The 22310-nt window shown below is 40.0% G+C and overlaps 1 protein-coding gene across 2 annotated transcripts in view; it reads left to right on the top strand.

Moving 5' to 3' along the window:
• The window catches only part of ZNF81 (zinc finger protein 81), a 112088-nt gene that overhangs the window by 46407 nt on the left and 43371 nt on the right, over nucleotides 1-22310 (top strand). For both annotated transcript variants that reach the window (XM_079123515.1, XM_079123514.1), the window contains exon 3: nucleotides 188-314. In XM_079123515.1, coding sequence (XP_078979641.1) covers nucleotides 188-314 — 127 coding nt within the window. The remainder of the gene's footprint in view (nucleotides 1-187; nucleotides 315-22310) is intronic.

Below are 22310 nucleotides of genomic sequence, written 5' to 3'. Positions count from 1 at the left end.
CCAATGTGTCTTGACTTCAACTTTTGAGTTGATGCTGGAATGGATTAAGACTGTGGACTCTCATAATGAAATGAATGCATTTTGCATACTGTGTGGTACATTATGATGAAAAACCATTAAAATGTCTTTCTTCTCCCTATCCCCTAGTTGTTATTGTGTTGTCTTTAGCAAGATTGTGTTGTTACAGATACCAGTGTCATTTGAGGATGTGACTGTGGACTTCAGTAGAGAGGAGTGGCAGCAATTGGACTCTACACAGAGATGCCTGTATCAAGATGTAATGCTGGAGAACTACAGCCACCTGCTCTCAGTGGGTAAGCATTGCTATCCTATGCAACTGCGAGGTACCTAGGATTAAAATGTACCCCCCAAATAACGTATACTGACATATTAACCCTCAATACATCAGATTGTAACCTTATTTAGAAATAGTCTTTACAGAAGTAATCAAACTACGTTGAGGTCATTAGGGTGGATCCAAAACCACTAATGTCCTTTTTTTTTTTATAAAAAAGGGGGAAGTACAGATACAGAAATACATACCCACATAGAATGAAGACAATGTGAAAACATATAAGAAGAAGGTGGCTTTGGAATGGAATTATACATTTACAAGCCAAGAAACACCTAAAGCTACCAGAAGCTAGGAGAGAGGCATGGGACTGATCCTTTCGTAGTGCTGTCAAATAGAGCATGACCCTGCTGACACCTTGATTTTGGAATATTTATCTCTAGAACTATGAGCCAATAAATTTCTGCTGCTTCAAGTCCCTCAGTTTTTGGTACTTTGTTATAGTAGTCCTAAGAAATGAATATACATTTTTGTACTTGGAAATGGAGTACTATTATGACAAATACCTAAAAATATAGAAGTAGCTTTGGAATTGGGTAGTGTGTAGAGGCTGAAAAGATTTTGGGTATTTAACATAAAAAGTCTAAGTTGTCTTGAAGAACCTCTTGGTAGGAAAGTGAATATTGAACATGCTTTTGGTAAGGTCTCGGATGTAAGTGAGGAATATATTGATGCAAAATGGAGGAAAGGCCATCCTTATTTTAAAGTAGTAGAGATATTGGTGGAATTGTATTCTCTTGAGTCAAGAGTAGAACTTGAAATGATGAACTTTAACATTGAACTCAGGAGATTTATAAAGAAAGTATTGAAAGCACAGCCTAGGTTCTCCTTACTGCTTATAGGAAAATATGAGAGGAAAGTGACAAATCAAAGAAGGAATTGTTAAGAAATGGGTACCAGAACTTGAAGCTTCTGAATATTCTCAGCATATATATATATATATATATATATATATATATATATATATTGCAAGGGTTGAGAAAATATACTCTGGAAGAACACCAGGGGTATGTCTGAACAACTATTTGCTAAAAAGAGTAGGTGTGTGACTTATGGTTCCAATTAGCCATCTCAATAGAAATGCTGCCAACTTGGACAGAAGGGGCCAGAGATTGGAGAAAATGAAGAAAGGCTATCACAATTCTTGGATTGATTCTATTGACAGGAAAGGTGTAAGAACCCAGAAACCACTTCAGACATGGGAACTCACATAAGAGGTTTTATTAAGCAAACAGAGTGTTTCCCTGCAGGGTAAGAGAGAAAATGAGAGGAAAAGAGAGAGAGCACACACAAGAGAGAGTGTGGAAAGCGAGGAGGAGAGATAAAGTACGTAAGTAGGAGAGAGAAAGCATGAATGTGAGAAGAAAAGAGAAAAAATGGTGGGGAGCTATCCTTAAGCAGTCAAATTCTGCAGGCTAATGGGACCAATAATGGAGAAGGATACTTGCAAGCTGACTGATGAACCAGTAGCTAGCTAAGATGTTCACAGACTGACAAGTAGTTGGGAGGTGGGGAAATGACTGCAGCAGAAAGGGCGGGGGAGCAGCTTTATATTAAATTCCCCTGTTTCTGTTTTTATAAGAAAATCTTTTGTTCTCCAGTTCTTTCCCCCCTTATCTCTCCTTCCTGCCTACGTTTTGCAGGTTTTGCACGTGAGATATAAAAAGTCCACTCTTCCAGGGGTAGTCTCCAACTTCCAGACTTCCAGAGGCAGATGGCTTTCATGGACTTCATTTCCTCGATTTAATTGATCTCCTATTTCTACACTAACTGCCTGTCCCCAATTCTGGCTTCATTCCCCCCTCTAATTTTAGGAACTCCTTACTGCTGTAGGGAAAGGGGGTGATGACCGATCTGGCTTCTTTGAGCTGGAAGTGGGCAGTGTGGGGCAAGCTATTTGGAGTTCCCTTTTTAGAAATCGGGTGAATTGAGGGGTCCATTGTAGAAGTCTGGTTGGGGAAGAGCAGTTTGTAAAGGCATCTGGGGATGGGTGCTTCTGGAGAGAAGAACAAAAAGACATGAGTACTGAAATGAGATTAGTACAAGATAAATGTTGTACAATCTGGAACATGCCAATGAATATCATGAAGATGACAGAAGTCAATAATCCCTCACCAGGGGGTGGAAGAACTGAGAAGTTGTTCCCATAACAAGGCCTAACAAAGGCTAGAGAGGACAAGGCCTTTATTTGGGAACTTTAACATTGTCAGAGTTATCAGGAATGTAAACACAACATTCAACTCTTAATGTCATTGATGTCCCCAGAAAATATAGTTAAGCTACTTAATGTCATCTGATTTTTGTAAAATATCCTTTTATTGGTATAACCTGTGTTTAGTAGAGATCTCTATATTTCTGTTACTAGCAAACATAGATTAAGCCTACCTGTGTCTGTAGGCCTTAAACTGACTAAAAACTTCTGATTCTGGCAGTTTCTCTTGATAGTTATTGCGTACATTTGCCTAAGAATCTCTCTTTTGTAGCTTTCAGTCTTTATTCTAGTGGGCTACATTTAACTGTTGTTTCTTTTAAATGCCCAAGAATGGCTGTGTTTTGGTTTTAACTGTTTTGCTAGGTGTCTAAGATCAAGCTGGTCAAATTGACCTGTTCCTGTCTTGTTAAAGAGTCACTCAAGAGGAACTTGAGAGCAGCTTCTTAGCTTTACTGCTGTCCGTTAGGCAGGGTCTCCTCAATGAGGTGGCTTCCCTTGGAAGCATTAGGGATGTCTCCCTTTTCCAATGACCCTCCTCTGCAGCAGGTGTACTGATTGGCTTTTTATCCTCTAGTGGTCTCATCAACCTCCCTGATCGGGAGGTCGTGTGACCCAGAGTTTCAAAGCTCCTTAGAGAAGTCCTCTTGTTCCCTGGGTTCAGGCTGAATTTGAGGGCAAGATACTAGTTTTTCTTGGCCTCTGTATTTAATTTCAATCTCTAAGTTTGATCTTAACCATCCAGCAAGCCAGTCTCACCAGTCATAAAGTAAGAGTGCTGGGCTTTAACTTCAATGTCTATAACTACAGTTATTTATCCCCTTTTATCTAATTCTGGTCTACATTATCTGTCCTATAGTTGATGACTTACTATTTCAAGTAAATTTACAGTGTTTGCTCTTGAAGCAGTACTTCTGCAAAATATTAATTAGGCAACAGTTAGAGTTTACAAGGAAATACAAAATGGAATCACCAACAGTAAAACATTCAATTTGTGCAATAGCTATCTTGAATTTTGGCGAGTTATTCATTATATCCCCTGTTTGAGATCACAGTAAACTTTACAACAAACATCAAACTTTTAACACAACTTTAAATGAGTTAAAGTCTGCTTACTTTGGAGCCATTCTAACATGCAGCAGGGTGGGAGGGGAGCCAGAACCTTTTCTCAGGTAAGGCATGTCTCTTTACAAATCTTAAGTGAAGGGTTCTAATTCTGATGTTGATCTTTACTCCTTTATTAAATGTAATTTTAAGAAGTTTACATATATTGATTCCTGAGTCAATATGAGCATTAGTTAACACAATTTAACATTATATCTAAAACATAAATTAAAGAAAGGCTGAGAGAGATTTTAACTTTCCTTTTGTGTGGCAAAGTGGCAAAATGCTTTCATGTTTCATGATATTAACCTTTAAACAAATCAGCCTCTCACTAACTTTTAGAAATACATTTACATTTAAAATTTTTTTATCTCAGTGTAAAAAGTAACAAATTTTACATATGCCATATTAATGACAGGTCCTATAATAGAACATTAAATGATAGAAATAAATCCCCAATAACATTTACTCTTCTTATAAGTTTAAAATTACCACAGACAAGTTTAATTTGGAGAATAGCAACTTGATAAATGTTCTGCTTTAAAGGCTTCTATACCTGGAAAATATGAACACATGTAATATACAAAGAATGACCATTCCACAATTATTACCAAATTTAGTTTTTAAAGAAAAATTTAGACTCTGTAATGTAGTACAATACTTTAACAGTTGTTGTGTAACCATAATTGTATAAACCCCAATTTTTAAGACTAGTTGTTCTAAAGAATAGAACATAACAGACATATTAAGAGTAAATTTTACCAACCTATGAAAACACCAATAATGTTTAAGTATGCTACTCCGTGGAATTTAAGGAGTTGAGAGTACTCGATGTTACTTAATAATTAGTATTTTAACTTTGTAAATTAATCAGATGTCTGTAACAAACACATTTGAGTAATCCCATACATGTCAACTCTAATTCACTCATCTTATTGTAAAAAAAAAACCAAGATATCAGACAAGTGTACTAAATAGCATTTGCCATCTCTTTCCTGTTGAAGAAAAGTCCTAGAAAAATTGATATTAGACATTTTATAAACATCAACATTTTATTAGTTTGACCACCTAGAGACTTGTGAGTTAGTTTTAAAGACATTTTACTTCTATCAGTTTACCCAATTTAAATTGAGCCTTTTTAAGTCATGTGAATTAAAATATTTGGATCCACTTTTTTAAATTTTAATTTTATGGGCACTTATATTTAACACAAAAGCAAAGGCCTTGTAATGTTTATCTCCATTGCAATGTAACAGATGTTCAAAAATAACTCTAGAGTTGGATAAAAAGAACTGACCAAAATCATTACCTAGGTATGTAGGATCACAATTGTGAGCTCAAAAAATATAGCATTTAAGAAAAACAAGAGTCCTACAAGAAAAATTATAATGGCCATTAATTATAGCAGGAGAGAGTGAGAAAGAGAAGGGCAGAGAGAAGAGGTGAGAGGGAGAGATAAAGTGTTCTGTGTTGCAGTCCAGGAGAAATTTAAAATGGACACTTTTTTTCCTTGGGTTTGAGACTGGTCTCCCACTGTGCCTTCTGGCTTCCTCCATTTACATTTCAATGTAAACCTTGACTGAGATCTGAAAGGAGCTAACAGGTTCTAGCAGAAACTTGATGCCTAGGGCATTTTAACCCTTTTTCCTGATTAGTAATCAATTCAGGTTTGGATGCAGAAAATTGTGAAACATTATCTCCCACTACTTGTGAGGAATGGGGCTGCTATATCATACTCCTTACTGTGACATGCCACTGACTCTTGGGCTGGTTACTCCCTCCATACTGGCCACCTCCTATAGGGGGGACTAGAATATGTATGCGGGACCTTGTGACAGGAGAACTAGGTGGACTGGGCAGGGGAAAGGAAGCAGAAACAGAATGGGGTAAAGGAGATGGAGAAGCAAAGGCTGCAGCGGCCTCTGTCACAGCAGACCGGTATCAGGGTGGTTTGTTAGCTGAGTCGAATTTGGAGGAGGAAGAGGGATTAAGAGGGGGAGAAGAAGCCAAAAGGAAGCATTTGAGTTTGCAGGAAGAGCAAAGAAGTGCAAGAAAGAAAAGACTTGAAGATAAGGAATCCCTTTCCATCTGCCTGCGCGCTCACAGAAGCTGTGTGCCATTACATGGCCATTTTGGATTATCTAAAGGATACACAAACGAATAAGCTTTGATGGCTTTAAGCCAGGGGTCAAGCGAAGGGTTCTAAAGTTGTCTAATAGACATCCCAGGGGTGAATCTGCCAGAATGGAGGACCCAGATCCCATGGTGGAGATTCAGCTGAGTCTGTGCCTCAGCGTCCCGGGTCAGAGACTAGTCAGCTGGGGACGAGAAGGCAGCACATTGATGGTGTCCTCACACAAGCATCAATCTGTGTGCTGGGCAAAAGCTGACAGAGTTGAGGACCTGATGTCAGGGTTTTCGAGAGTGAGATCGAGTGTGAAGAGGGGCCTCAACCCTGAGAGAGAATCTCCACCATAAAATCAGGAGCCCACGCAGCAGATAAGACTGACTAAGGGGGCCAGCCATAACTATAAAAGTCATGGCTGGGAGTACCCCCACCCCTCAGCCACCTCAAGGGCCCTGGACACTCAACGGTCACTTCTCAGGTCGGTAGAGGAGCGTTTAAGCCGGCCTAGGGGAACCTGCTTAGGGAACTCATCAATCTGAAGTCTGGTGATGGATGCAGAGCAGAGCAGAGCGTCTGGGCAAATGGAAGGTGAGACTGTCCGGGGGCACTGGGGCATCAGATGGGGTTCCACTTGCTTAAGAGACAGTGGAAGAGCCCATCTGAGTCACAGCACCAATGTAAGAACCCAGAAACCACTCCGGACATGGGAACTCACATGAGAGGGTTTATTAAGCAAACAGAGTGTCTCCCTGCAGGGTAAGAGAGAAAATGAGAGGAAAAGAGAGAGAGTGCATGCAAGAGAGTGTGAAAAGTGAGGAGGAGAGAGAAAGTGAGTAGGAGAGAGAAAGCATGAATGTGAGGAGAAGAGAGAAAAAAATGGTGGGGAGCTGTCCTTAAGCAGTCAATTTCTGTGGGCTAACAGGACCAATAACAGAGAAGGATACTTGCAAGCTGACTGATGAACCAATAGCTCGCTAAGATGTTCACAGACTGACAAGTAGTTGGGAGGCAGGGGAGAGACAAGAAGTTGGAAAGTGGGGAAATGACTGCAGCAGAAAGGGTGGGAGAGTAGCTTTATATTATAAAAGGGAATAATGGTAAAGCTCTTTGGGAATGAACATGTGCTACTTTTCAAGAAAAGAGAATAATGACCTTAAGGCCAGAGGCCAGTGGGGCTATAGGTACCACTAGAGCTCAAGGTCACAGGCTATGGAGATGGGGGAAGGTGAATCCATTGTCTCCTCAGTTTCAGAGGGCAGGGCCATCTCCTTGTTTCCAGGGCTGACGGGGGCAGGGCCACCACCCAGGGACAAGGTTATGGGGTTGGATTGAGGTCATGTCTCTTAATAGTTTCGTGTGCTCTGGAACTATTTTTTCAAAGTTCTTTTCAGTTTTCCCTTATGGTACTGTTGAATATTGCTTTTGTGCTAGTACTCAGCCTTACATAGAGTTTATACCCACTTTGGGCTACATTCTCTAGGAACATGATTCTGGTAACACCCAAGTCCAGTACATCAGGGGCTGCTACTGTTCTCACACCATCTACAGGCTGGGCCTCAATCAGAAGAACTTGGGTCACTTAAAGGCAGCATTGGGGAGCAGTTGTTCTGTATGCCACATTTCTAATATCCCACTATGGGGCAGGTTTTTAACACTGGGCTTTTCTGTGTTTGTTTGCAATTAATAAGAGAATCCTTGTTAAATTTCTCTTCTCCTCTGTTAACTAATAGCTTAAATTTAGTGTGTGAGTAAATTCAGGTCCTATAGCAAGCCAAAAGGTGTTTCTCAAAAGGACAGCCATCCATAGAGGATGGTAGGGTTTCCTCCCAAATCCTAAGGATCTGCAGTGTGATTCACCTATTGGGGCCTGTGCGAGGTCCCAAATAGCACATATCTGACACTGTCACTTGTACTACCATCAAATCTGCTAGATCATACAACCGAAGTAGAAGAGCAGCTTACACAGCAGACTAGATCAGTTGCAGAGCCTTTTCTTTTGCTGAGGCCCACTCAAAACTAGCAGGTTTTGGATCACTTGGTAAATGGTGATCCAGTAGGTCAGTAGCACACCCAAATGAGGAATTGTTGCTTCCAAAATCCAGATGACCAGTAGTGTTGTACCTCTTTTTTGCTTGTAGCAGGGGTGAGATGCAACAACTTATCCTTTACCTTAGAAGGGATAACTCAATATGCCCCACACCACCGGACCCCTAGAAATTTCTTGAGGTAGAAGGACCTAAATTTTTGTCATGTATACTTTACTGCCCTTAAGTTTCTATCAGAGTTATTTTCCATATTCTGATATGAAAATGTCTTACCAATAAATCTTGAGTTGTTGCTATTACTTGCTCACTAGGTTCAGTAAGCATAATGTCATCCATGTAATGGACCACTATGCTGTCTTTTTTATTTCCCTCTATGAAGTTTTGTGTTGTCTTCTGGAGGAAAAGGTAAAAAAGATCCGTAGGAAGTAAATTGTGGCATAGGGCTAGACAGTTGATATACCTCTGATATAAATAGTGAAGGTATATGGCCGCCCCTTACCAGCTGAAAGCAAACTATTTCTAGTTGTCTTTTCTGATAGGTATCACATTTGCCAGAACAATAGTTACATTCTAGGTACCAGGAAATGTGTTAATTTGCTCAAGTAATGAAACCACATCTGGAAGAACAGCTACAATTAAAGTCACTGTCTTGCTAAATTTATGATAATTCACTGACTTTCTCCAATATTTATTTGTTTTCTGCACAGGCCAGATAGCAAAGTTGAATGGTGATATGATGGGAATTACTACCCTTATATCTTTCAAGTGTCTGATGTTAGTAGTAATCTCCACAGTTCTCCTAGGAATGGGGTACTGCTTTTAGTTTTCAATTTTCCTATTTAAAGGAAGCTCTAATGGCTCCTACTTGGCCTTTCCCACCATTATATTCTTCACTTCACAGGTCAGGAAACCAATATAGTAATTCTGACAGTTGCTAAGTATGTGTTTTCCAGTTATCATTATTTAACTGTAATCACAAAATGATGGATGCATACCTCAATAGATTGAGTAAAGCCATTTATTCATTCGTGGACTCAATCATTCAGGCACCTTAGGGGCTCATTTTTCTGGATATGAAAATGGCCATTGGTTACAGAAGGAATTTTAGTTCTATAAGGGTAGTTTAATCATTGGAAACTGGATGTGCCATCCAGTCAGGGAACTAGTTGTGCAGGTTAAAATTTTAACTCAGAAAGGTAGTTGTAAAAAGTTTGAAACTCACTGTCACTGGGAGAGATAGGAGCTCAGATCCCTAGGGATGAGTACTCAAATCCTGCCCATTGCTTTTCTCCTTTGTCTGAGATTCATTGTTTCCCAGAGTTTTGCTATTTACTGTGCCTCCATTTAGGACAAATGTGCAATGGGGGCAGGTTAAAGTCTAGAACCTAACATTCAGTGTCTGCCCCCTTCCTTGAGGGCCCATTGTTTTGGGGAAAGGATTTACTGGGAGAGGTTTAATGTTTGTCTTATTTCCTCTCCCTCCTCCCTTAGCTATACCATCTTTATGTTTTTCCCCAGGGCCTATCTTGTAGGAATATTATTTTCCATAATCATTCATTAACTAGGGAAATAACCACAGGATGGTGCCAGAGACCCACCAGGTCCATTATGAGATGGACCTATATAAAACTCCATTAACACCTTTCTTTCTATTAAGCCCCTACCCTGACTGGTGGACCACAGTGGTGTTTTGCATCTCCAGGTCTCCTCTCCAGTTCAAAGCAAGAGTCCAATAATCCTCAAAAATTATTTCCTTTTCCTTAATGTATTTCCTTTTTCTTAATGTACAGTTAAAGACCACAGGCCTTTTTGGGGAAGACTGAGAAAGATTAATAGTATAAAATTTGGGTAGTGTACCTGGGTCCTTCCTCAAGGAGACCTGGCATACCTTTCATTCAAGGAGCTCTGGGTCTGTAAACAAGCTCAAGCCTGGGAACTAATGGAGATGCCATGACTCTCTTTTTATGATTCAGGTTAGACTTTTGTTTACTTGACCTAGACCTCTTCTTTTTTATTAGTTCTTTTTGTTTATACATATATTAGGATTCATTTAGACATAATTATAAAAGGAAGATAATTTTCTCTAATTCAGTTCCTAGTAATTTCCTTTCCTTCCTCTTCTCCCTCCTCCTGTTCCTTTCCTTCTATTATACTGATCTCTTTTTCTTTTTTTCTTTCTTTATTTTATTTATTTATTTATTTTTTGGTGGTGCTGGGTATAGAGTCCAGGGCCTTATGCATGCTAGGCAAGCACTCAACCAACTGAGGTATATCCCCAGCCCCTATTCTACTGATCTTGACCTAGAACTCTTCTGTTTATACAGATAACTAAAGTTTTTTAAAATTTTTATTAGTTGTTGATAAACCTTTATTTGTATGTGGTGCTGAGAATCGAATCTAGTACTTCACACATGCTAGGCAAGTGCTCTACCACTGAGCCACAATCCCAGCCTTCAACTAAAGTTTAATAGGCTGTTCATCTGATTCTTTTCTAGGGATACCATGATCAATTAGGTAATGCTGTAGGTCTCTGTAAGTCACACTATTCTGAGTATTGATTTGACTCTACTGTCCATTGTGGTAATTATGGCCACCTCACCTGTGGCAGAGTGCCTCCACTTGGCCTCTGCTACCCCAGGATCCAATTACTCCCATGGCATTTATATTTTCCTGTTCAGTGAAAACAGTTCCCACTTTAATTTCTGATTTACGGATGAGTAATCACAAAACTCTTCAAGGATGCTGGGGCTCCTTCAGATTTGTATCTCACTGTTGTGGTAACAAGTATGTCCTCTAGACACTCTTGGAATAGATGAGCAGATCTTACATGATAAATCCACACTAGCATTCCAATTTCCCAATGCCTTTAGATACTTTTTTCTCCTGTTTATCAAGGCATTTCTGGCATTTCAACTTCATTTAGTGTAAGCTATCTTTTGGTCTGTGATTCAGTCAATCAGTCAACCAGACTATTAGAGACTTTCTGACTCCTCAACCAGCAGCATCAAATCCATAATCTTCAGTGGGTCCATATCAATCAACCTAGTGTAATCTAGTGTTTTGTTCCTTCCACCATTATGCCACTCTTGATATCCATTTCTACACACTTTCTCCATATTTCTATCTGTATAAATTGGAGAAATCACACAGTTCTTTTGGCATATGTAGCATGCATCCTCATGGGCCATACTTTGTACTTCACCTTTTTAGGCCTGCTTGAACTTTGAGTCTAGTTATAGACCTAGAAGAAAGACGAGTGGTGGGCATGATCCTTAGGGGAAGGAGCAATGCTTGGAAAGGCAAGTACCTTAGGGAATGTATTTGTCAGCTTTCCATAGCTAAAACTAAATACCCAAGGCAATAAAATTATAAAAAGAATAGGTTTATTTTGGCTCATGGTTCTGTAGGTTCCAGTCCAAGTTTGAGTGGTCCTGCTTTGGGCCTCTTCTGAAGGCAACATATCATAACATGAGTGTGTAGCAGAGCAGATTGCTTACTTGAACCAGGAAGAAAACAGGAAGAGATTGGGATCTCAGAGTCTTCTCTGAGTGCCCACCCCAATGACTTAAAGATCTTCCACTATGCTCCACCTCCTAAAGGTTCAACTGCCTCCCAATCGTGTCAAGCCTTTAACATATTGACATTTGATGGGACACTCATACATACCATAACAGGCAATGCCATTGAAAGTTCTCCAGGTTATTCTTCTCAGGTAGAGGTTGCAGTGATTTGACTGTCAGCACCAAAACCCACATTGAAATTTGTCTTTGTGATATTCAGAGGTGGGACCTTTAAGAGGTGATGATGTCACCAGGGCCCTGCTCTCATGATTGGATTAATGTGGTTATCATGAGAGTGTGTTAGTTATCACAACAATGAATTTAAGTTTGGCCCACTCTTGCTGTCTCATTCTGTCTCATACATGCTCACTTGCCCTTCTGCCCTGTTTTGATGTAGCAAGAAGGCTCTTACCAAATGCCTAGGGCATGCTTTTGGACTTTTCATCCTCCATAATTGTAAGCCAAATAAACTTCTATTGTTTATAAATTACCAACCTATGGTATTGTGTATGACAGTAACACATTGACTGAGACAGGGGCAGAAAGACTGCTTCTATTGGCAAAGAAGACTTATAGGGATTTAGTTCAGTGTCCTCCTATGTCCCTTTTTTAATTTTCAGAATCCCATTTATTCCTTCCTAATAAATGCCCTGACTTTGACAGTATACACTCTATGAGTTTGGAAATCCAAATTGTTTTGTAATTTAGCCATTTGCTGGATGAGCATTAGTTTGGTTTTCATCACTGTCAGATTTGCAGCTATAGGAGCTAAAGATTTCTTTTCAGTCAGACATAGAAATTTTCAAGTCATTTATTTGGCCCATGGACTGAGACACTGAATGTCTGAGCTCATAGTCTTCTTTCCCCACTTTGTCCAATACTATTGGGAGTAACCATCCAGTTTTATTACACAGAAATATTCCAGGATATCAAATCCATGGTCACCTAAAATGTTGTCTTTCATAAGTATTTGATTAGCAGTAACTGATGGTGATATTTTATGTTTTTCTGTCACCACATCATGCCATAAACTATTAGCGTCATTTGTACAAAGTACTGGAAATAGTTCTTAGTACTTTTAATCTAATCACTATAAGGACCCATCTAGGAATTGAAGAATGAATTCAGAAAAACCCATCCTGAAAATTATGTTCTTTTAGAACCACTCTCAGTACCAAAATCCATATTAGAATTGAACTGGCTCATCCCAGTTAGGGGCTAGCCAGTCTAAAATTCATAGGGCAGGCCAGAAGCCTGCAAATGCAGGTAAGACTTGATTTTGTGGTTTTAAGCCTAAAATGTGCAGGGCAGGCCAGCAGACTCAATGCTGAGGCAGGGTTTCTATGCTGTAGTCTTGAGGCAGAATTTCTTCTTCTTTTTTTTAATTATTTATTTATTTTAATTAAAAATCATAAATTTACATAGGGCAATATTGTTTGATTCATTCTGTTATTTCAGAATTTCTTCTTCTACCACCCATTACATATTCCTTTTGCCCTCAGAAAGCATGCCAGTGGGTCATGTTATTTTACCCTGTTGGATGACCCAGACCTTCATTCCATGTCAAAGAAGAAAACAGAGCTGGAAAGTGGTAAAATCTGTAAAAATACATTTTTATTCAGGAATGTCACAATGGAGAGAAAGATACCTCAATATAGAACTGGACTCAATTCTAAATACAACATGGGCAAGTGGGAATTTATAACCAGGGAGCAGGATAGGGGCCAGTGGATGGAAAATTACTAATAGGAAACATCCAGGGTAAGGAGGGATTCTAGTTAAACTGACCTAACAGGATTCTTGCTGAAATTAGTCCACAGTGATCAAATATCACCTGGGGGTGGTGGAAGATGAGAAATTTGATTCAACATCAAGAGTAATCAGATATTAAGGGAGGGGGATCCTGGCTAAAACTGGCTTAACAGGATTCTTGCTAAAATTGGTGATTCAAAGATGAATACAGAAGTACAAAAGTTGAGGTCTGGTTGGAAAGAGGATTCAGAGGAATCTGATTAAAGTCTGGTCAAGGAGAGACTTTTTTACCTACAGGGTCTGGGTCATTAGTGGTCATGCTTGGACTGTTACAGTTTTCTATTGCCTTTTGTCAGTGGGACTAGTAGTACTAGGAGATGCCCTAAAGGATCTCCTGTATTCTGGACATACTCTTCCTTACCTCCATATGGAGTAGCAGTTAAATTTCCATTTGGTAACTGGGCTCAATCACCCCAGCTATAACCATAACAACTTTCTTTGCCTACCTGATTCAGACTCATGAGGAACCCAAAGAAGCCGGGAGCTGTCTTAACTTCCCATGCAATGGAATCATTGTTGTGTTAACTGGTGGAAGCATTCTTCTTTTTGGGAGTGTAAGGAATCCCATGGAACCACGCCAGACATGGGAAATCACATAAGGGAATTTATTGAGCAAACAGAGTGTCTCCCTGCAGGGTAAGAGAGAAAATGAGAGGAAAAGAGAAAGGAAAGAGAAAGGGTGCACTAGAGAGAGAGTGGAAAGCGAGCAGGAGGAAAAGCAAGTGTGTAGAAAAGCAAGAAGGGAAAGATGGCAATTGAATTCTGCTGGCCTAACAGGGGACCAATAACAGAGAAGGATACTTGCAAGCTGACTGATGAACCAATAGCTAGCTAGGATGTTCACAGATTGACAAGTGGTTGAGAGGCGGGGAAAATGACTGCAACGGAATGGGCGGGGGAGCAGCTTTATACATTACATTCCCCCATTTCTGTTTTTATAAGAAAATCTTTTGCTCTCCAGTTCTTTCCAAAGCCTTCTTTCTCCTTCTTGCCTAAGTGACTGGGGCTGGTTTTGCAGGTGAGATGAAAAAAGTCCATTCTCCTTCCAGACTTCCAAAGGCAGATGGTTTTCTACACTAACTGCCTGTCCTCAATTCTGACTTCATTTACCCCTCTAATTCTAGGCACTTCTTCACTGCTGTAGGGAAAGGGGATGATGACCGATCTGGCTTCTTCGAGCTGGAAGGGGGCAGCGTGGGGCAAGCAGTTTGTAGTTCCCTTTTTAGAAATCGGGTCAATTGAGGGGTCCATGGTAGAAGTCCGGTTGGGGAAGAGCAGGTTGTAAAGGCATCTGGGAATGGGTGCTTCTATGAGAGAAGAACAAAAAGACATGAGTACTGAAATGAGACTGATACAATATAAATGTTGCAGAATCTGGAACATTTCAAGGTAAGCCTTGACTGAGATCTGAATCTGAAAGGGGCTAAAATGTTCTAGCAGAAACTTGATGCTTAGGTCCTTTTAACCCTTTTTCCTGGTTAGTAATTAATTTAGGTTTGGACGCAGAGAATTGTCAAACAATTATCTCCCACTACTTGTGGGAAATGGGGCTGCTTATATTATATGGGGATGCAGGGGAAGACGGAGAAGTAGGGTCTGGAGGCGCTTGACCCTGAAGAAAGAGCTAAGAAGCAAGAAAGAAGAGACTTGAAGATAAGGAATCCCTTTCCATCTGCTCGCTCGCTCACGGAAGCTGTGTGCCATTACACAAATGGATTTTGATCGTTTTAAGTACCGGGGGTTGGGTGAAGGGTTCCCAGGGTGGAATCTGCCAGATTGGAGGACCCAGATTCCATGGTGGGGACTGATACAGCCGAGTCTGTGGCCAGGGCGTCCCAAGGCAGAGTACTGGGCTGGAGATGAGGGGCAGCACATTGATTGTGTCGTCACACAAGCACCAATGTGTGTGCTGGGCAAAAGCCAAGAAGGGTTTGAGGACCTGATATCAGGGTTTTTGAGTATGAGTGCGTGAGCGCGAGATGAGCCTCAACCCTGAGAGAATCTCCACCATAAAATCAGGAATCCACCCGGCAGATAAGACCGACTATAGGGGCCTGCCATGACTATAAAAGTTGTGGCTGGGGGTACCCCCACCCCTCAGCTGCCTCAAGGGTCCTGGATAAATTGGCCTAGGGGAACCAACCAAGAGGACTCCCAACCTGAAGTCCAGTGATGAATGCAGAGCAGAGCATCCGGGCAGAATGGAAGGTGGGGCTGTGTCCGGGGCATTGGGGCGTCGGATGGGGTTCCACTTGCTTAAGAGACAGTGGAAGATCCCATCCCAAGTCACAGCACCATTGTAAGGAATCCCACGGAACCATGCCAGACACGGGAAATCACAAAAGGGAATTTATTGAGCAATCAGTGTCTCCCTGCAGGGTAAGAGAGAAAATGAGAGGAAAGAGAAAGGAAAGAGAAAGGGTACACGCTAGAGAGAGAGTGGAAAGCGAGGAGGAGGAAAAGCAAGTGTGTAGGAGAGAAAAGCAAGAAGGGAAAGATGGCAGTTGAATTCTGCCGGGCTAACAGGGGACCAATAATGGAGAAGGATACTTGCAAGCTGACTGATGAACCAGTAGCTAGCTAGGATGTTCACAGACTGACAAGTAGTTGGGAGGCAGGGAAATGACTGCAACGGAATGGGCGGGGGAGCAGCTTTATACATTACAGGGAGGAAGGCCTATAAAGCAGCAGAGAATAAGGTCATGGGCACAGGAAAAAAAATTTGCTAGTAGATTATTGGGAGTAATAGGGAGGAGTGTCGTTCCTGGCCCAGGTATAAGTGGTTAGGTCTGCCACCCCAGTGGGTTCAGAGGACAGTTCATTATTCTCAAGCATTAAAATCTAATGGAAATTTCCCTGCTAGGTATTAGATTTACTGGGACCCATGATCCATTTTTTTTCCTTCCCAGTTTTAGTATTTTGAAATGAGAATATATATTCCATGCCTGTCCCACCATTTTATTTTGGAAGTAGATAACTTGTGTGGTTGCATAGATGGAGAGGAACTTTGCCCCAGGATGAATCATACCCCAACTCTCACCAATAAATGATTTGGATGGTTTTGATGAGACTTGAGACTTTGAGTTGATTAAGTTTAGATGAGTTTGTGCCTGGCATGCACAAGGCCCTGGGTTCAATCCTCAGCACCACATAAAAATAAAATAAAGGTATTGTACCACCTACAATTAAAACAACATTTAAAAAGTTAATGATGAAATCATTAAGACTTTTGAGAATGTTTGGATGGGTTGAATATTTTGCAAATGAGAAGGTTGTGAATTCTGGGGGTGGGGACTGATAGTAGGCAGATTCTTTTGGGTTAAATTGTGTCCCCCTTCCACCAAAAACCTATGTGGAAAGCCTAACCCTCAGCACACAAAATGTGACCTTAATTGTAAATAGTCTGTTCAAGATAATCAAATTAAAATGAAATCATTAGAGTGGACCCTAATCTAATTTGATGCCCTTATAAAAAGTGTGACTTTGAACAGAGACATGAATATAAAGAGAAAGACCATGAGAAGGCACATAGGGAGCAAAAGCCATGTCACTGGAGCAATGCACTTACAAGCCATGGAGCACCAAGAATTTCTAGCAAATAGTGTAAGCTAGAAGATACAAGGATGTATTCTCTTCTCGATCCATCATAGCAGGCATGACCCTCACTGACACCTTGATTACAGACTGCTAGCCTATAAATGCACAACAATAAATTTCTGGAATTGATTCTAATTTGATTAGATTAAAAGTACTGATAACTATTTCCAGTACTACAATTACACTAATCGTTCATGGCATGATGTGGTAACAGAAAAACATAAAACATCATAAAACATAAAACATCAGTTACTGCTAATGAAATGCTTACAAGAGACAACATTCTAGGTGACCATGAATTTGACATCTTGGAATATTTTGGTGTAATAAAACCAGGTGGTTATGTTGTGCCCAGCGGCTCAAGATCCCACAAAGACCACCAGAGACCACGATCAATGCAAGCAACAAAGACTCATTTATTAGCAAGCTCGAGCCTGGTCCTCCGTGCACTCGGTAACCGGTGACACTAAGAGGCCCCGAGCCCTGGTTCAGTAGGCTTTTATAATGAAAGGCAAACAGTTTTACAGTGTTCTTTTTAATTGGTTAACATAAAATTGTATACAATGTTATTTTAAGTTCTGGGTCACCCTGAGGAGGGTTATCATTATCTTTTAAGTTTGCTTTTGTGCCGGCAAGGTCAGCCACCTGGCCTTTACAGATAAGAGGTGAAGATTCTTTGCAGCTTTTATGAGGGGTTGAGGGCAATTAGGGAAGAGCCTCGTATTTACACAGGTCGCGGGCTCTTTCTATCTTTACATTTCCCCCTTTCCAAGAACATTTAGAGAGCCAATCTTGGGTCTCATAGTTTTAACCCTTGCTGTTTCACGGGCTGATATTGGGCTCTTAGCACCATTAGCTGTACTGTATTTATTCTGTCTTTAACAAAAGCAATTAACTTATTGATTATACAGGTCCTATAGTTAAAGCTAGTAGCAACAACATTAGGGGTCCCACTATAGCAGACACCAGAGTAGTTAACCAAGGGAAAAATTGAACCAGGATTCAAACCAGCTCTGACTAGCTTCCCGTTCTTTCTTTCTGTTTGCTAGTCCTTCTCTGACTTTGGCCATATTATCCTTGATTATCCCAGAGTGATCTATATAAAAACAACATTTTTCTCCTAGGGCTGCACATAGACCTCCTTGCTTATAGTCTTTAAAGGCAGGTAAATTTGGTTATCAATGAGCTTAGGAGATCCTTAACATTTTATTCTCTCAGGGGCAGTCTCCAACTTCCAGAGGCAGATGGGTTTCATGGCCTTCATTTCCTCGATTTGACCCGATCCCCTGCTTCTACACTAACTACCTGTTCTTAATTCTGGCTTTATTTCCCCCTTTTGCTATAGGAACTCCTTGCTGCTGTAGGGAAAGGGGTGCTGATCATTCTGGCTGCTTCAAAGCCGAAAGGGGGCAGCGTGTGGCAAGCAGTTTGGAGTTCCCTTTTTTAAAAATCGGGTCAATCGAGGAGTCCAAGGTAGAAGTCTGGCTGGGGAAGAGCAGTTTGTAAAGTCATCTGGGGGTGGGTGCTTCTATGAGAGAAGAACAAAAAGACATGAGTACTGAAATGAGATTAGTACAAAGTAAATGTTGCAGCATCTGAAACATGCCACTGAATATCATGAAAATGACAGAAGTCAATCTCTCACCAGGAGGTGGAAGAACTGAGAAATTGTTCCCATAACTAGGCCTAACAAAGGCTGGAGAGGACAAGGCCTTTATCTGGGGACTTTAACATTGTCCAGGTTATCAGGAATCTAAACACAAGATTTAACTCTTAATGTCATAGATGTTCCCAGAAAATAGAGTTAAGCTACTTAATGTCATCTGATTTTGTAAAATATCCCTTTATTGGTATAACCTGTGTTTAGTAGAGATCTCTATACTTCTGTTACTTAGGACTAGGTAATCATACTAGCAAACATAGATTAAGTCTACCCGTGTAGCTTAGGAAGGTCTTAAACTGACTAAAAACTTCTGACTCTGGCAGTTTCTCTTGATAGTTTTCAGGCACATTTGCTGAAGAATCTTTCTTTCATTTGTAGCTTTCAGTCTTTATTCTAGTGGGCTAATAAAAGCGTACATCTTAAGTTACATTTAACTATTATTTCTTTTAAATGCCCAAGAATGGCTGTACTTTGGTTTTAACTGTTTTGCTGGGTATCTAAGATCAATCTGGTCAAATTGACCTGTCTTGTTAAAGAGTCAGCTGAGTTCCCACAGGGGCCACTTGTAGAGAACTTAAGAGCAGCTTCTTAGCTCCATCAGTGCCATTGGTTAGGCAGGGTCTCTTGATGAGGTGGCTTCCTTTGGAAGCATCAAGGGATGTCTCCCTTTTTCCATGATCCTCTGCAGCAGATGCACTGAGTGATTTTTCATCCTCTAGTCTCAAGAATCTCCTTGATCAGCAGGTTGTGTGACCCAGAGTTGCAGCGCTCCTTAGAGAAGTCCCCTTATTCCCTGGGTTCAGGCTGACTTTGAGGGCAAGATACTGTTTTTTCTTGGCCTCTGTATTTAATTCCAATTTCTATGTTTGATCTTATCCAGCAAGCCAGTCTCACCAGTCATAAAGTAAGAGTACTGGGCTTTAACTTTAACTTTAATGTCCATAACTTTACAGTTATTTACCCTTTTATCTAACTGGAGTCTGTATTAGTACTGGAAGTTACCACTATCTGTTCTATAGGTGATGGCTTATTATTACAAGTTACCTAGGTTGTGTGTTATTTTTTTTTAATTTATTTTTATTATAAACAAATGGGATACATATTGTTTCTGTTTGTACATGGAGTAACAGCATACCATTTGCATACTCATAAATTTACATAGAGTAATGATATTTGATTCATTCCATTATTTTTTTCCTTCCCCCCAACCCCTCCCACCTCTCTTTTCCCTCTATACAGTCTCTCCTTCCTCTATTCTTGTCCCACTCCCACCCCCCATTAAGTGTCACCATCCGCTTATCAGTGAGATCATTCCTCTTTTGGATTTTTGAGATTGGCTTATCTCACTTAACATGCTATTCTCCAATTTCATCCATTTGCCTGCAAATGCCATAATTTTATTATTCTTTATAGCTGAGTAATATTCCATTGTATATATATATATACACACACCACAGTTTCTTTATCCATTCATCAATTGAAGGGCATCTACGTTGGTTCCATAGTCTGGCTATTGTGAATTGAGCCGCTATGAACATGGATGTGGCTGTATCTCTGTAGTGTGCTGATTTTAAGTCCTTTGGGTATAGGCCGAGGAGTGGGATAGCTGGGTCAAATGGTAGGTCCATTCCAAGTTTTCTAAGGAATCTCCACACTGCTTTCCAGAGTGGCTGCACTAATTTGCAGTCCCACCAGCAATGTATGAGCGTACCTTTTTCCCCACAGCCTCTCCAACACCTATTGTTGCTTGTGTTCTTGATAATCGCCATTCTAATTGGGGTGAGATGGAATCTTAGTGTACTTTTGATTTGCATTTCTCTTATTACTAAAGACGTTGAACATTTTTTCATATATCTGTTGATTGCTGTACATCTTCTTCTGTGAAGTGTCTGTTCATTTCCTTAGCCCATTTGTTGATTGGGTTATTTGTATTCTTAGTGTAGAGTTTTTTGAGTTCTTTATATATTCTGGAAATTAGTGCTCTATCTGAAGTATGAGTGGCAAAGATATTCTCCCACTCTGTAGGCTCTCTCTTCGCATTGCTGATAGTTTCCTTTGCTGAGAGAAAGCTATTTAGTTTGAATCTTTCCCAGTTGTTGATTCTTGCTTTTATTTCTTGTGCTATGGGAGTCCTGTTAAGGAAGTCTGATCCTAAGCCAACATGGTGACGATTTGGACCTACTTTTTCGTCTATAAGATGCAGGGTCTCTGGTCTGATTTCAAGGTCCTTGATCCATTGTGAGTTGAGTTTTGTGCAGGGTGAGAGATAGGGGTTCAGTTTCATTCTGTTGCATATGGATTTCCAGTTTTCCCAGCACCATTTGTTGAAGAGGCTATCTTTTCTCCATTGCATATTTTTGGCACCTTTGTCTAGTATTAGAAAATTGTATTTATTTGGGTTTGTGTCCGTGTCCTCTATTCTGTACCATTGATCTACCTGTCTATTTTGGTGCCAATACCATGCTGTTTTTGTTACTATTGCTTTATACTATAGTTGAAGTTCTGGTATTGCGATACCCCCTGTTTCATTCTTCCTGCTAAGGATTGCTTTAGCTATTCTGGGTTTCTTATTCTTCCAGATGAATTTCATGATTGCTTGCTCTATTTCTGTGAGGTACGTCATTGGGATTTTAATTGAAATTGCATTGAATCTGTATAGCACTTTTGGTAGTATGGCCATTTTGACAATATTAATTCTGCCTATCCAAGAACATGGGAGATATTTCCATCTTCTAAGGTCTTCCTTAATTTCTTTCTTCAGTGTTTTGTAGTTTTCATTGTAGAGATTTTTTACCTCTTTGGTTAGATTGATACCCAAGTATTTTATTTTTTCGAGGCTATTGCAAATGGAGTTGTTTTCCTTATTTCCCTTTCAGCTGATTCATCGCTTGCATATAAAAATGCTGTAGATTTATGCGTTTTGATTTTATAGCCTGTTATTTTGCTGAATTCATTGATGAGGTCTAGAAGTTTTCTGGAGGAGGTTTTTGGATCCTCTAAATAAAGGATCATGTCATCCACAGAGAGTGACAGCTTAAGTTCCTCTTTTCCTATTCATATCCCTTTAATTTCTTTAGTTTGCCTAATTGCTCTGGCTAGAGTTTCGAGGACAATGTTGAATAGAAGTGGTGAAAGAGTACATCCCTGTCTTGTTCCCATTTTTAAAGGGAATGGTTTCAGTTTTTCTCCATTAAGAATGATGTTGGCCATGGGCTTAGCATAAATAGCCTTTACAATGTTCAGGTATGTTCCTACTATCCCTATTTTTTCTAGTGTTTTCAGTATGAAGGGGTGTTGTATATTGTCAAATGCTTTTTCTGCGTCAATTGAAATAACAACATGATTCTTATCCTTAAGTCTATTGACATGATGGATTACGTTTATTGATTTACGGATGTTAAACCATCCTTGCATTCCAGGAATGAACCCCACTTGATCGTGGTGCACAATTTTCTTAATATGTTTTTGGATACGGTTTGCCAATATTTTGTTAAGGATCTTAGCATCTATATTCATCAAGGATATTGGTCTAAAATTTTCTTTCCTTGATGTGTCTTTTCCTGGTTATGAGGGTGATATTAGCTTCATAGAATGAGTTCAGTAGGGTACCCTCCTTTTCTATTTCCTGGAATACTTTGAGAAGTATTGGAATGAGTTCTTCTTTGTTTTTTTTTTTTCTTTTTTTTCTTTTTATTTATTGTAAACAAATGGGATACATGTTGTTTCTCTGTTTGTACATGGAGTAAAGGCATACCATTTGTGTAATCATAAATTTACATAGAGTAATATTGTTTGATTCATTCTGTTATTTTTTCCCTTCCCCCCACCCCTCCCACCCCT

The sequence above is a fragment of the Sciurus vulgaris genome, assembly GCF_902686455.1.
Source record: "Sciurus vulgaris genome assembly, chromosome: X".
Classification (NCBI taxonomy): Eukaryota; Metazoa; Chordata; class Mammalia; order Rodentia; family Sciuridae; genus Sciurus; species Sciurus vulgaris.
The sequence above is the reverse complement of the archived record's forward strand: the minus strand, read 5'-3'. Positions and strand labels throughout refer to the sequence as shown.